Source organism: Crocodylus porosus, unplaced genomic scaffold (assembly GCF_001723895.1).
Source record: "Crocodylus porosus isolate Cpor-Errol unplaced genomic scaffold, CroPor_comp1, whole genome shotgun sequence".
In the NCBI taxonomy this organism is placed as follows: domain Eukaryota; kingdom Metazoa; phylum Chordata; order Crocodylia; family Crocodylidae; genus Crocodylus; species Crocodylus porosus.
In genome coordinates this window covers 7517479-7531289 of record NW_017728922.1, presented here as the reverse complement: position 1 = coordinate 7531289, position 13811 = coordinate 7517479, and the positions used below count along the sequence as shown (strand labels likewise).

At 42.1% G+C, this 13811-nt stretch overlaps 1 protein-coding gene across 3 annotated transcripts in view; it reads left to right on the top strand.

Moving 5' to 3' along the window:
• Positions 1-13811, top strand: part of DHX35 (DEAH-box helicase 35) — a 53387-nt gene that overhangs the window by 12235 nt on the left and 27341 nt on the right. For all 3 annotated transcript variants that reach the window (XM_019539670.1, XM_019539669.1, XM_019539672.1), the window contains 7 exons: positions 391-450; positions 1716-1828; positions 3542-3638; positions 6378-6536; positions 10306-10516; positions 11087-11211; positions 12297-12351. In XM_019539670.1, coding sequence (XP_019395215.1) covers positions 391-450; positions 1716-1828; positions 3542-3638; positions 6378-6536; positions 10306-10516; positions 11087-11211; positions 12297-12351 — 820 coding nt within the window. The remainder of the gene's footprint in view (positions 1-390; positions 451-1715; positions 1829-3541; positions 3639-6377; positions 6537-10305; positions 10517-11086; positions 11212-12296; positions 12352-13811) is intronic.

The following is a 13811-nucleotide window of genomic DNA, read 5'->3' as shown; positions in this document are numbered from 1 at the left end:
ACCTTGTTTCCCCTAGCGCACCCTGGCATAACAAGGAATAACAACCACAAGTTGTTGGAGAGTAGGTTTAGATTAGACATCTGTAAGAACTACTTCACGGTCAGGGCAGCTAGGGTCTGGAACCAACTTCCAAGGGAAGTGGTGCTGGCTCCTATCTTGGGGGTCTTTAAGAAGAGGCTTGATGCCTACCTGGGTGGAGTCATTTGAGCCCAGTTTTTCTCCTGCCCAGGTGGGGGGTCAGACTTGAAGACCTACAAGGTACCTTTCAACCCTACTTCTATGATTCTATGAAATATGTGTAAAGAGAATTTAATGATAGGGTATTTTAGAACAGCTTGCTTCTGCTGTTTCCCAGGGAACTGTTTTAACTCACAAATTTCTGTATCTTAGATTCAAAAGAAACGAGGGGATCTGCGACTGATTGTAGCATCAGCTACCCTGGATGCAGAGGTACAGCTTATTTTTAGCTTAAAAATTACATTGACCTCATGTGGATATGTAACTTGCAGCAGAAGACACCTTGGTCTGTATGCTGCCTATTTGGGGAATAATTATTTGTATGAGTGATGGTAAAGGGGAAGTAGACCCTTGCAGACTTTTTATTTCTGTTATTTTAACACGGGCACATTTTGGTGTTTGTTTTCAGTTTTTCTTATTTGATTTGTTTACACTTTTTCAGTAAATAGCAGCTTTTAAGAAATGCTGATTATTCTTAATCTACCTGGTATTTTTCTCTGATAAAAACAAAAAAATTAACCCTGTATTGGTGAATAGTGATACACTGACAACAGCTGACTAATAGGAATGTATGATTATTAAATAATCTGTTGCCGTAGACCCTTGCTGTTTAATTTTAGTAAGCCAAAAGCGCTTTGAGAATTACAGTTGAATGAATTAGCTGGCAGATGCACACAGTGGAGGCAAATTAATGTGTTAGAAAAAAAATACAGTGTTCATTTGGCAGCTAATTTAATTTTACACATTGATAGTGTGCCAGACCTGGTCATGTACTCAAATATGTTCTTTAGTTTCCTTGTACAAGAAAGGCATTATTACAGCATTCCATTAAACGTTTGCTATACTCAAAAAGATGCTGATTTTTCAGTTATCTTGGAGGCATATTTTAGTCATTTGCTAATATATGTTCATATACAGCATGTTAACTGTACATTTATTACTAGGTAAATATATTTTGAAATTTGAATGTTGCTGGGTACGTTAATTACTCTGAGCGTGGGATATTTTTATTAATCTATTGGTAACAAATATTTGAAATATCTTGCTATGTCAGATTAACTATGTCAAGCCAATAAGATGTCTTATAAATCACATCCTTATTTGAGGCTCCTGAACTTATTTTTGTAAAAATAGGTCCTTGGTCTGTGAGCATCTGACTACTGTTATGTGCATCATTTACTACGTCAGTTGTAGGTGTACCTAAGTGTGCAGAAGACCTGTAAAGCAGTCTAGGGAATTTAAATGCCCAGTTTAGCCGAGGTTGAAAGGTATTTAGGCACCAAAATATCCGCCTTAATTTCTTTAAAAAACAAACAAACAAAAAAATAACCTCTTAAATTTACCATAAACAACAATTGTCAACTTTGGAGAGAAAAATCTAAATAGCACTAAGTTGACATTTTTAGTATTCTAAGTTTCTCCCTCAATTCTTTGGTGTAACAAATTGAGTGTTGTGTTTTGTTGTTTGCTTTATTTAGAAATTTAGAGATTTCTTCAATCAAAATGAGACTAGTGACCCCAGCAAGGATACCAGTGTGATTCTTACTGTGGAAGGGAGAACTTTTCCAGTGGATGTCTTTTATATACAGAGGTCTGTTCCTGTTTAATCCTTGTAAGTGGTGATTAGAGCAATGTGTATCTATGGCATCAGCTTGCTTAGTTAAAAATTTAGGAATTCTTTGTGGGGGATTAATTGAGGGAACGTTAGCTATTCTTTCAAAATATTCTTACATGGTTTTAATGCCAACACCTTAAGAGTATTGATGTGAACATAATTTTTTCAGTTGAATGTGCATTTTCTTGTATTTGTTAGTAGCAAAAGTGGGCTTGAATAGAGGAAAAGGGCTTCAGGAGCTGCCCATGCCAGCCATCTGGAGTGCATCTCAGACAGGTGTTACAGGGTTTTAGTGGCATCTTTTGCTTTTCCTCCTTCAGAGGGAGCAGACCAAGTGGTATATCATTATTTGCTTTGCCACTGTCCACAGAAAAGAATGTGCAAACCTGGTAGGAGAATCATGTTTGTTCTCTTCAGAAGGAAACACTTAAGTTTGGCAACAGTAAACTTTCTATTTTTTTTAAAGCCCCCACATCCAATGCTTAGGTGGCATTTTTTGCTGGACAGAGAAATGTTGGTATGATGTACCCCTCATTCAGCTGTTGTGCCCTCCAAAAGCTATGGAGATGGTTAAAATACAACATAATAATAGACTGTAAGGAGAACAGCACCTAGGAAGTAAAGGAATAGCCACTCCATCCTAGGAAACAGTGTCTTCACACATCCTGCTGTGATGAAGCATGCTACTTTACCATTTATGCTGCATTGGCATTTTCTGTAACCATCTCCCATGTAACTACTTGGCAAGCCTCAGCTTGAGCACAGTATGCTGTGGCTGTCTCATTCATAGCTTACAACCTACCTCAGATCAGATTTCTGGGTTTGGATATGTGGGTCTTCCCTCTTCTGTGTGAAGGACATGCCTTTAGTTTCTTAAAAATAAGTGTATCTAACTTTTTACAGGTGAGTTGCACATTAATGGAAGCAAGGGAAGCTTCTTAAAGGAGATCATAGTAGCCTGTTTATACCAAGGCACTCATTCAGGAACTAGTCATTAGGTCCAGGTATTCAGGGGAGTTATTCATTTGTGCACATATGTCTTTGTGCAGACACCAATTCATATTTGTGGAAACACATTTCTTGCTGAGTTATTACATTTTTTTGCAGAGAGAATACCACATTTCACATGTGCATTTGGAAGCAAGTCTGAATATTACGAGAGTTTTATATAAATGGGAGCCTGCAGAAATTAAGAAATATGAACAATTATGGCTAGATTTTTTTAAAAGTGTGCATGCAGTTGTAAACAACATCTGGGCAATTAGAGGTATTTGTGTGCATTTGCAGTAATTACTTCATAAATTTAGCCCTCAATACTTGCACTAGAATTTCACTTAAGTGTTCAATTGTTCACATATATACCAGCTTGGTTTATTAGGAAATGAGTCTTTAAAATGGTGCTTTTTCTGTGTAATTGTAGTATCACAAACAGCATATATTTGCAAAAGCCTGCCCTGATGGGAAGGAAACAGATGGGGTGCATCTGACTGACGTGGTGAACATGGCAATTAGCAAGGCCCAAAGGCTGACTGGTTAATTTTCTAAAGATACAGCATGAATTAAATGAGAATATAATTGATTTGTAATGCCTATGCAAAGCTAGCAATTTGTTCTTTCCTTGTTAAAGATAAAAGATTGTAGTTATGCACATACTAAGGCTTTTTTTTTGTTTCCCCACCCCTCTAACAGCCCTGTTCCAGATTATGTCAAATCAACTGTAGAAACCGTGATGAAAATTCACCAGATGGAGAATGATGGGGATATATTGGCCTTTCTAACTGGCCAGGTACAAACATACATTAAAAGGATGCTTTTCTTTTTTTTGCTTTAAGTTAGTATTTTTCAGTATATGGTTTTGCAAGCTCTCATTATAACTCTGCTCCTGTTAAAGATACTGGCAGTTTGGAAACCCATAAAAGTAAAATGAGGCCAGTGTTGAACATTTTTTGGAAATCCTGCTATTACACCAAATTAATCAAACCCTGGTGCTGTGAATAGTTATCTTGTGATGTTGCTCTATGCTTTCAGTTCCATTGAAAATGACAGAAACAATTCATTATTTCTTTGTACTGTTTTCATATACTAGGTTTCTAAATTATGTGCAAGTCATCATTAATCAATGTAAATTGCATTTGTGATAAGCACTAAGGTATTAAATTGAAGAACATAGGATTACAAGGTGCTGCCTGGATCTGAGTCCTGTCCCCTGCTATCATAAGCAAACCACTATCTGTAATCTCATTCAGAAATTTATCAAGTTCAGTCTTAAAACCAGTTGAGTTTCTCTTTCTTTGGCTGCTCCTGTTGGAAGGCTCTTATTTTATATCTTAAATTATAAGATGTTAATTAAAGTACTTTTAAAATTACATGATCTGTATAACTTCAACCTGGTTGTTACTCTACATTTTTTTTACTCGCCCTCTAAGGCAGTGGTTCCCATACTGAGTCGCAACCCCATTTGGTTTCACGAGAAATAAAATCACTTTAAGTCGGGGCCAGGCAAAATATGGCTTGCAGGCTGGATCCAGCCTGCCAGACAGTTTTGTCTGACCACTGGCACTCACCAGCTAACTGTGCAGCTTCCAGGCAGGGTGGCAGCTGCTGCCACTGCTGGGGGATCTACTTGCCTCCCATGGCATCCCGCTCACTCCGGGCACCAGATGGGGAAGTGGCCAGGGTGGGCAGAGGGGAGCTCCAGCAGGAGGTGGGGTGGGAGCATGGGGCTGGGGTTGGTGGCAGCATAGAACCCAACCCCAGGGGGGCAGTGGGACAGTGCAGCTCAGGGTGTGGGTATGAGGACTCCCACACACTCCTCCTCCCATGGCATAGCCCCTGCGGCTGGCGGCAGCATGGGCTGCCCAAGCACTGCCACCTGGCAGTGCACGACTCCAGCCAGTGCTGCATGTGGTGGTGAGGAGAGCACAGGCCAGCCCGCTTCTATCTTGCAGGACTCCACGTGGGACGTGCAACTCCATGCCACTGGGAGAAGCCCCACACAACAGAGCTGGCTGCCCTCTGTGGCCCCTGCTGTGCAAGTCGTGGGACTGCCGGGAATCAGGGAACAGGACTTCCTCCACTCCTGCCTGAATCTAGAGACCTGCACAGCAGGGGGTGGGGAAGGCAGTTGGTTCCATCATGGGGCTTCTCCCGATGTCATTCGAGTGCCTGGAGCTGTATGTGTGCCACTCAGAGCCCCATGCAATAGAAGGAGTGGGGAGCTGGGCTCTGCGCTCTACTCTGGCTGCAGCAGCCACCACCTCCCACAAACGGCAGCTGGGGCTCAGGTGTTACTAAAGGGTTGCAGGGTGCTGTGAACCCTGGCCCTGGGGCACCCGGGGAGGGATGTGGGGCTGTGGGTTGGGAGTGAGGGGACTTGCTGAGGATATGGGGTCATGCTGAGGAAGTGGGATCATAAATGGGATCATGCTGAGGAAAAGTTTGGGAAGTACTGCTCTAAGTGCATTATAGAGCAACACCTTCATAGAGCCAGCAGCTATATAGTATTTGAATCATTACTTGTTAGTGCTGATTCCTTCTGGCATGCCCTTCAGATAGCAATTCTGTGCTACAGTCATTGTCTTTTACTTTTTCTACTCACAAATTTATTCCAGAATCACTATTGTATTTTAGTACAAATGAACTTTCAAGGATAGATTGGATCTGCATATGTATTGAGCACAAGGTGCACCTTCATCTGAAGTGGGTTTTCTAAGTGGTCCTGTAATAAAGTAGTTTAGTTGAAGCTGCCCAATATTGGGTAAGGGAAGTGCATTGCTGTCTTGCATGCTACATTTCTTGTTTAGTATAGTGCAGTGTGTTTTGCTTCCTGTGAAAATGAAGGTGACTAGCAAAGCATTATATTTCAGATAAAATGCTTTTCTTTCAGTGGTTGAACTGGGTTGGTTTGTGGCAACTTGACAGTCTGGTCCTGTTAAGTGGTCTGAAAACTGACCCTCTAAAGGCTGATCTTTTTATGAGAAAAATGCTGTAGTTTCTATTGTTGCTAAAATAACTTCTAAAATGTAGACTTGATATGGTGATACCTGCCTTAGTTTGCAGACAGCCATGATTAAAGTTTTTAAAGGAATTAAATGCCACCTTTAATTTTAATTGGGTTTAAATTTGAAGTTGACCAACAGTTCAGATACATATTCTGTTAACTATTTTACTGGTTAACAAATCTAAGAGGTGGTCTTAACATGAAGTTCTGCTCAGTCTGGAATTGATTGGCCTCTCTTTTTTGACATCTGAAATTGTTCAAAGTGCCTGAGAGCACTACTATATTCTCCTTCCTCAACTCGAAATTCAGCCTACATTTATATTGTGTGCGGTCATGTATTTATTTATTTTTACTTGAATAGATGCTTCATATATTGTCCAAATTAGCTAAATGATTTACATAACATTCAAAGTGTTTGAAGTACAAGGCATTGGAGATGAATTCTTTGTGCATCTTTCTCTTACGCAGGTTTTAGTTGTGTGATAATGTAGCTAAATTTCTCTTGGTCTGTCTGTACTTTTCTAGGAGGAAGTAGAAACTGTCGTTTCTATGCTGATAGAACAGGCTCGAGCCCTTTCTCGTACTGGGATGAAGAAACACCTCCGTGTTCTCCCTTTGTATGCTGGGCTTCCTTCCTCTGAGCAAATGAAAGTATTTGAGAGGGTTTCACACAGTGTCAGAAAGGTAAGGCTGCCACTTAGAATATTGCTTTAGTGCCTCTCATTCAGAGGGATTCCCATACTCTTTACAGATAATAGTATCTTGTGGGCTCAGATCAAGCGCTGTATCTTGCCCTTTGTTATATGGTCAGCTTAGAGACCACCAAGTTGGTGGTGTCTGGATACATTATTCAGTCCCTTTTTCCAAGCAGTTATGTCCCAAGAATTGTAAAGTGGAGCAAAAAAAGTTCCCATGATCCCCCCATAATATAATCTGCATTGAGTTGCATGTAGTATACTTTGCACTGTGTTTTCAGCATCTTTCTAAACAGTCCCGGTGATCATCGATTCCCTGTAGTTTCCTAGTAGTTCAGTTGTAACAATTGTCCTCAGCCACTCTCATGTGGGCTGTTGCTCTACAGATGCACCTGTCAATGGCTACTGCCCTTGCCCCTGTTTCCTTCTGACCCTTTCACTAGCGGTTCCTGCCTTTGTAGGAGACTTGCACCATGCACATGTATCTATACTTGTGACATGGGCCTCTGTCCTCTTCCAGTCTTTGAACTGCAACCTCCAACCCACAGCTATTTCATTGCTGTCCTACTCCACTAACTCTGACTCTGTTGGGAGCTGTTGAGTCCCATTCTGTTAAGGAGCTCTGGACTCTTTCCTAGCCAGAATGAACCAAATGTCTTCATTTAGGCTCACTTACATAGCTCAAAGAGGCAGAGTCAAGTGCTGCTTAAAGGGTCTTACCTCCAGCTGTGTGGACTTGGGCTTCTCAACCTGTTACATCTGCCCATCTCTACAGTGTACTAAATTCTGATACGGATCTGGGCACCCTTTCTGTGTCAAGTAGTCCTGTGGGTCACTTTTCACATGGCAAGTGCTATCAATAATGAGGGACTTATTAGCAGTTCCTGCTGCTGCGAATTATTCTGGTTTTAGCTTCTTTCTTACTTCTCAGTTTGTCAAAAATGTTACAGCTACAGTATTTTCTCTCCTGTTTGCCTGATCAGTTTTCCTTTCTAGTCGCTACACTGGCTCCCATATTTATCTTCATTCTTTTCAAGCTTCTCAGTCTCTTCTCTGCAATACTCTGCTCTTGATGTCTGCTTCAGTTTCTTGCATTTCTTTCTGAAATCCATACTGATACAGATATCTTTTAGCAGTAAAACAAGACTTAGTAATAGGCTGGGTAAATGCAGTAGAATTTCATTTAAAAAGAGTTAAAACTTGTCTTGTTTTCATTGACAATGAGTGTCTGGCTCTAGCTAGCTTCCATCGATCACTTCATGCTATAAAATAGAGCTACCATGCAGTTGGGCAGTGGGTGCTTCTGCATAGGCAAGGCCTGTGTTTGGAATGGAAATATTGTTAGCATTGGAGGGCCCAGTGGATTTGATTTAAATCATTGATCAGGAAGCCTTGTTTTAATCATTGCTTTCTACAAAAAGTGCATTCTTGTTGTTTGATAGCCTTTTTTTTTATTTAACTTCTTGAAATGGCACTTTTAGAGAAAAGTAAAGACTTCACTGTGTGTACACAAACTTACAGAGAGACAATAGGGCTGATGGGTGGGTAATCAGTAGGGATGTGCGAAGCTTTGGGTGATGATTCAATTTGGGTCCAAATCGGTGGCTGAATCTCTGAATCCGAATGAATCGGGACCAATTAAAAGGTTCAAATTGAGTCAAATTGATGATTTGGACAGTCCCAGGGGGCTGCAGCTGGACTCAGAGTGGGTAAGCAGGGGGAGGGGGAGGGAGGGGTCCATGGGGGGACCTCTGCCAGGCCCCATCCCCTGCCTGTTCCCCCAGTTCCCATGACCTCCATCTGCCCACCCCAGCTCCTGGTGCTTTAAAAAAATGCCTCCACTCACTGGCTGCTGCTGGGCGGGGGCATGATCCCCGCTTCTCCACACTGCCCCATGCTGCATGGGGGGCTCTGCCATGAGCTCCCTGACCTCCCCGGACCCCTCACGGGTGCCCTGCCTGGGCCAGCTCCGACCCTTTAAGAAAAGAAAAAGGGGAAAATCCCAGGACTTATGGCTCCTGCAGTGGCCTCAGGGCTTTGAGGGGCTCATGTAGAGCCCCCCATGTGACAAGGGGCAGTAGGGATCGCCCTCCCTGCCGGGCAGGAATGGTGAGTGTGGGGGTTTTCTTAGTGCGGGGTTTGTTTGTTTGTTTGTTTTTCTTGAAGGGCTTGAGCCGCAGTGGATGGGGGCAGCCATGGCGGGGCTAGGGGAGCAGGGGGGTTTGCGGGGCTCATGTAGAGCCTCCCACACAGCGTGGGGCAGTGGGGGGCATCAGGGATTGCCCCCTTGCCCTGCAGCACCTAGTGAGTCTGGGCTCTTTTTTAAAGGGCTGGGGCAGGTGGGACAGCCATTGCCCAGCTGAGAGAGGAGAATGGGGATGGGCCTGGCCTGGGCAATTTGGCCAGATTGATTCGGGATGGTGGTTTGAATCACTGAATCGAATCACGTGTCCCCTGAATCAGCTGCATCTGAATCTGAAGCAAATACTAGCTGTTTTGCACAGGCCTAGTAATTAGGTCTGTTATCTCTCATCTCCATATACTCCTGTTAATAAGGATGTTATCTCTGGAGGCAACTAACTTTCCCTATGCCTGAAGAAGAGCCTTTGTGCCTGAAAGGTTGCCAAGAACAATTTTGCTAACTATTTAGTAGGTCTAATAAAAGATATCACATCTACCCAAAGAACTTTGTCTGTCTGTGATCTCTGAAGACGCAAATCTACAGTTTGGGAACTGAAACTCAGCATCATTGAGATGACTAATGGGATCTTCTAGGCTGAGTGCTGAGTCCCATTGGGTAGAGTGGTTTTCTTTAGTCTTTACTAATTTATAGAGGAACCTCTGGGAACCCTATAAGATTGGGCCCCTGATATAGTCCATGGCCTATTGTGACCTATTTATAAAACTTCTAAAAAGTTTACGTGAATATAGTGTTTCAAATAGTATATAATTAGAAGTTATAATCCCTATTCCATGATCTCTTTGAGCTTTAACGTATCTTAAATTAAAACTAACTTTATTTTTTTTAAAAGCATGTTAATAAAAAATATGATTAAATGAGAAAATTTGATTTTTTAACTTAAAAAGTCATTGATTTTTATCCACCTTGTTGCAGGGGATGCGTTACCATTGTTTTCGTCTCTTTGTGGATTTGATTATTACAGTTGCTCGTTCCCTATTGGAGGATGTTGGAGAATTGGAAATTTACCTCTCTTGCCTCCTTAGTACACCACTGACTCAAACTTTAAGAATTTTTTAATATGTTGCTGTTTCAAATGACATAAAATTATACTTCTCTAGGTTTTGCCATAACTTTTTTGCTGCTTTAAAAAAAAATTGACAAGATCTTAACTTCCTATGGATATTATCTACTTTGAGATCAGCTATCTGTTTCCATTTTTATTATTGTTACAAGTAAAGACGATTTCTCTCTAACATTTCCTTCAGTTATAATAATTTTTTGTGGTTTTCTGTCTATCTGATAGCAGTTAGTATATGTAGAGTTAGTTTCATTTTTTTCTTGTATAGATAACCTGTTTCTCTTGGTGTTTATGGGGAGAATATAGTAGTTTATATACCTGTTTTAATATCATGTGAACAGCTTCACCTGTGCATTACTTCTGTGCTTTCCTGTATATTTTTTGTAGATGATACGTCTGAATTATTTCAGGTGACTCCCATTTGAGGCCTAGGGCTGCGACTGCAGACTTGAATGGAAATTGGAACTCAAATAACTTGATTGCCTTTGGTGTCTTTAGGTGATTGTGGCCACCAATATTGCTGAAACATCCATTACCATTCATGGGATCTCATCTGTAATTGACTGTGGCTTTATGAAACTTCGGGCCTATAATCCCAAAACAGCCATTGAATGCCTTGTAGTTGTTCCAGTGTCAAAGGCATCAGCTAATCAGAGAGCAGGACGTGCAGGCCGAAACCGCTCTGGAAAATGTTATAGGCTTTACACAGGTAGGTGATGTATTGCACAGGAGAAGTTGCTGTTTTGTGACTTGCATTTAGCTTTACTGTTTCTTTTTGCAAACATCACATCAGGAACTGTCTTAAAATATACTCATTGAGGTTCAGACTGCTGTTGATTTAATTTTAGCCGGAAAGCATTTGTGCCCTATGGGGGTTTGCATACCACTAGGCAGATGCCTTATGTATAATTCATTTAGTAATGTTTGATAATGTTCAGGTATCATGATAATATGCCCTGCATCCTTCATTGTATAGAACTTTGGCTATAGTAGTTTATGATTTAAAAACACTCCATGTTGATAACAAGTGGCTTGTTAATGATGGTGGGTGTGGTCTCCAGTCAATATTATTTTAATTAATAATAGAAGTCAAATAGTTTAAATATTGTTCTTTTTACATTGACTTAGAGTAATTTTTTGTATAGGGAGTACCTCTAAAGCATTTCACTGACTTTAACAATGTGAAAATCAAATGGGATACAAAGAAAATACATTGGCTCAGAATGAGTATTTGATTCTGAAACTTGATTCCAAAGAGCTTTTACTTCATCCCCCACAGAGGAAGACTTTGAGAAGTTGCCACAGTCCACTGTTCCAGAAATGCAGCGGAGTAACCTGTCACCTGTCATATTGCAGTTGAAAGCTTTGGGAATTGACAATGTGCTCAGGTTCCCCTTTCTCTCTGTAAGTCATGGATTCCTTTCAGAAATCTGCTTCTTGGGTGGTCAGGCTTTTCAGGCTGTGGACTCCCTTAACAGACTAATCATCTTCTAATTGGTACCCAGTTTATAATTGTGTAACATCTCTGTGGCAGCTACAGTATTAGCATATTTACTTGGCTGGCTCCTCCTTGTTTCCTGCTGTTATCTACAAATATCTGGGCTCCTATTTGCAATAATGATCCTGGACACTTGTAGAAGCAGTGGGAAACAAGAAAGATGATCCAGTAGTGTATGCCTGTTTTCTCCCTGTGGATCACAGTCAAGTGCTCTATAAACAATCTGAGGTCCATGCACTGTAGTTGCTCTGCTACTTTGGAAGGAGTCCTGGCTGACCACATCCATTTTAGTGAGCAGTATTAGCTGTTTCTTACTTTTCCAGCTCTACTGAAATTCCATTATTTTATCCTGTTGTACAGGAAAGACCTGAGAGTTTACTCTCATCAAGAATAGCTGTTATAAAAACAGCCACTCAGAAAGAAGAAGATCCTCAGGATTAATCAAATATTGTACAGTTATAGCTGCCTTGCACTTAAGCTGTGGAAAAGAAATCTGAAGAATAAAAATTACTTGGCTTAATTTCTATTAGCTGTAGCAAACAATTATTAAATTCAATTTTTGTAATGTCTCCTATTGTTATATTTCCATTGATATGCACCACCCAGTACAATAGCATTTAAAGTAAGACAGTTTAAAAATAAATTGTTCCAGTTCCCTATGGAATAGCTCTTGGACAGTGCAAGTTTGTTTTTTGTTTGGTTTTATTTCATGTGCTCATAGGGTCTTGAAAGCATCACAGCAATTATGCTGTAACAGTTCAGGAGATGAGGTGATGTAATAACTCTCCCTCCATTCTGTATTCAAAAGGGTATGGAAAGTACTGCGTACAGAAAGGATGGGATTGATAATGAAAGATTATACCTGGTGCTGCTGGGGTGTTTTTCCTTTCCTATGAGAGAGGAAAGAACTATAAGATTCCTTATTGTGAAAATTCACAGAATTACTATGTCAGTGATAATCTGAAAAGTTGTTTTTCTTTGTATTTCACAGCCACCCCCTGCACAATCAATGGTGCAAGCTTTGGAATTGCTGTATGCTTTAGGAGGTAAGCAATTACTATAAAAAACATTTTCATAGGTTTTTATAGTAACGTTACAGAGGAATAAGTCAAAATCCATGTTTCCGTTCTTTAAACAGGTATTAATCTGGCATCTTTTAGAGAATACTGTTTGGAAAGAGAACACTTAAGAGTGAGCTCCACTCTTGATGTGTTTCTAAGATGATTCTAAATCAGGGAGGGAAATTATTTAGGTTGGAGGGCCACTTACAGAGTTTTGGTGAGCTCTTGGTCGGCAACCTCCACCCTCAACAGCTCACCAAAACTCCCTACGTGGCCTCCATGGGTAGGGTGCGCTCAGTCAGGTGGATGAGATTCCAGGCTGGGCTGGGATTGGGATCGTATGTGGTGACAGCATGGGGCTGGGGCCCAGGGCAGATCTGCGATCCACTCTCTGCATAGCACATCATGGCCAGCCCAACCCAGGAAGGGGGTAGAGCATATGCCTGTGACCCGGCCCCTGCTGCCCACACTGTAGCACAGATACATCTGGGCAGACCCAGTACAGTGTGGCTGTGGAGCAGCATAGCCCAGCAGTGTGGGGCAGTCTAATTCATTTGTGATCTGTTAGGACTGTCCTGCACTGCTAGGCTAAACTGCTGTGCAGCTACACTGTACTGGGGTGCCTGCATGTGCCTGTGCTGGGGTGGGTGCAGGGGAGTCCAGGTCATGGATATATACTCTGCCCCCCTCCTGGGTTGGGCCAGTCTCAATCTGTTGTGCAGGGTGCAGATTGCTTATCTGTTACCACCCTGTGATCTTGGTCCTGGCTCTGCCCACCCATCCCACTCCCAGCTACTGCTCCCTGCCTGCCCACAGACCCATTCCATCTTCTTGGCCAAACATGCCCTACTTACATGGGTCCTGGGCCAGTCTCCATGGAGACCCTGCTCTGTCCAGTGTGTGAGATGGATAGGCCAAGGTGCCTGGGCAGTGGGGCTGGGTCCAGTGATGGTGGAAACTCTGGTAGCAGCAGCTGGAAGGAGCTGCTGCTTTCAGGGCTGCTGGGAAGCAGAGTCTGGCTGCCATATTGCCCCAGCCCCACTGTGTGCCTGGGGCAGTGGGACCAGCTGCCTGTGCCATGGCTCTGGCTGCCCCCAAGCCTGGTCCAGGTGGTAGTGAGGGAATATCCCATGGGCTGGATAACATTCCTTGGTGGACTGGATCTGGCTTGCAGGTCCTATTTTACCTACCTCTGTTCTAAACAGAAACGAGCAACAAAAAACCCCTAAGCATCCAGAAGTTTTAGAAAGGATATATTTCATAGACGTTAGGGCTGGAAGGGACCTCGCAAGATCATCGGGTCCAGCCTCCTGCCCAAGGGGCAGGAAGTCACCATATGATCCCAGCAAAATAGGCATCCAAGTGTTTTTTAAAAGTATACAGAGTAGGTGCTTGCACTACCTCTGGTGAGAGTCTATTCCAGGCCCTGGGAACTCGGACAGTAA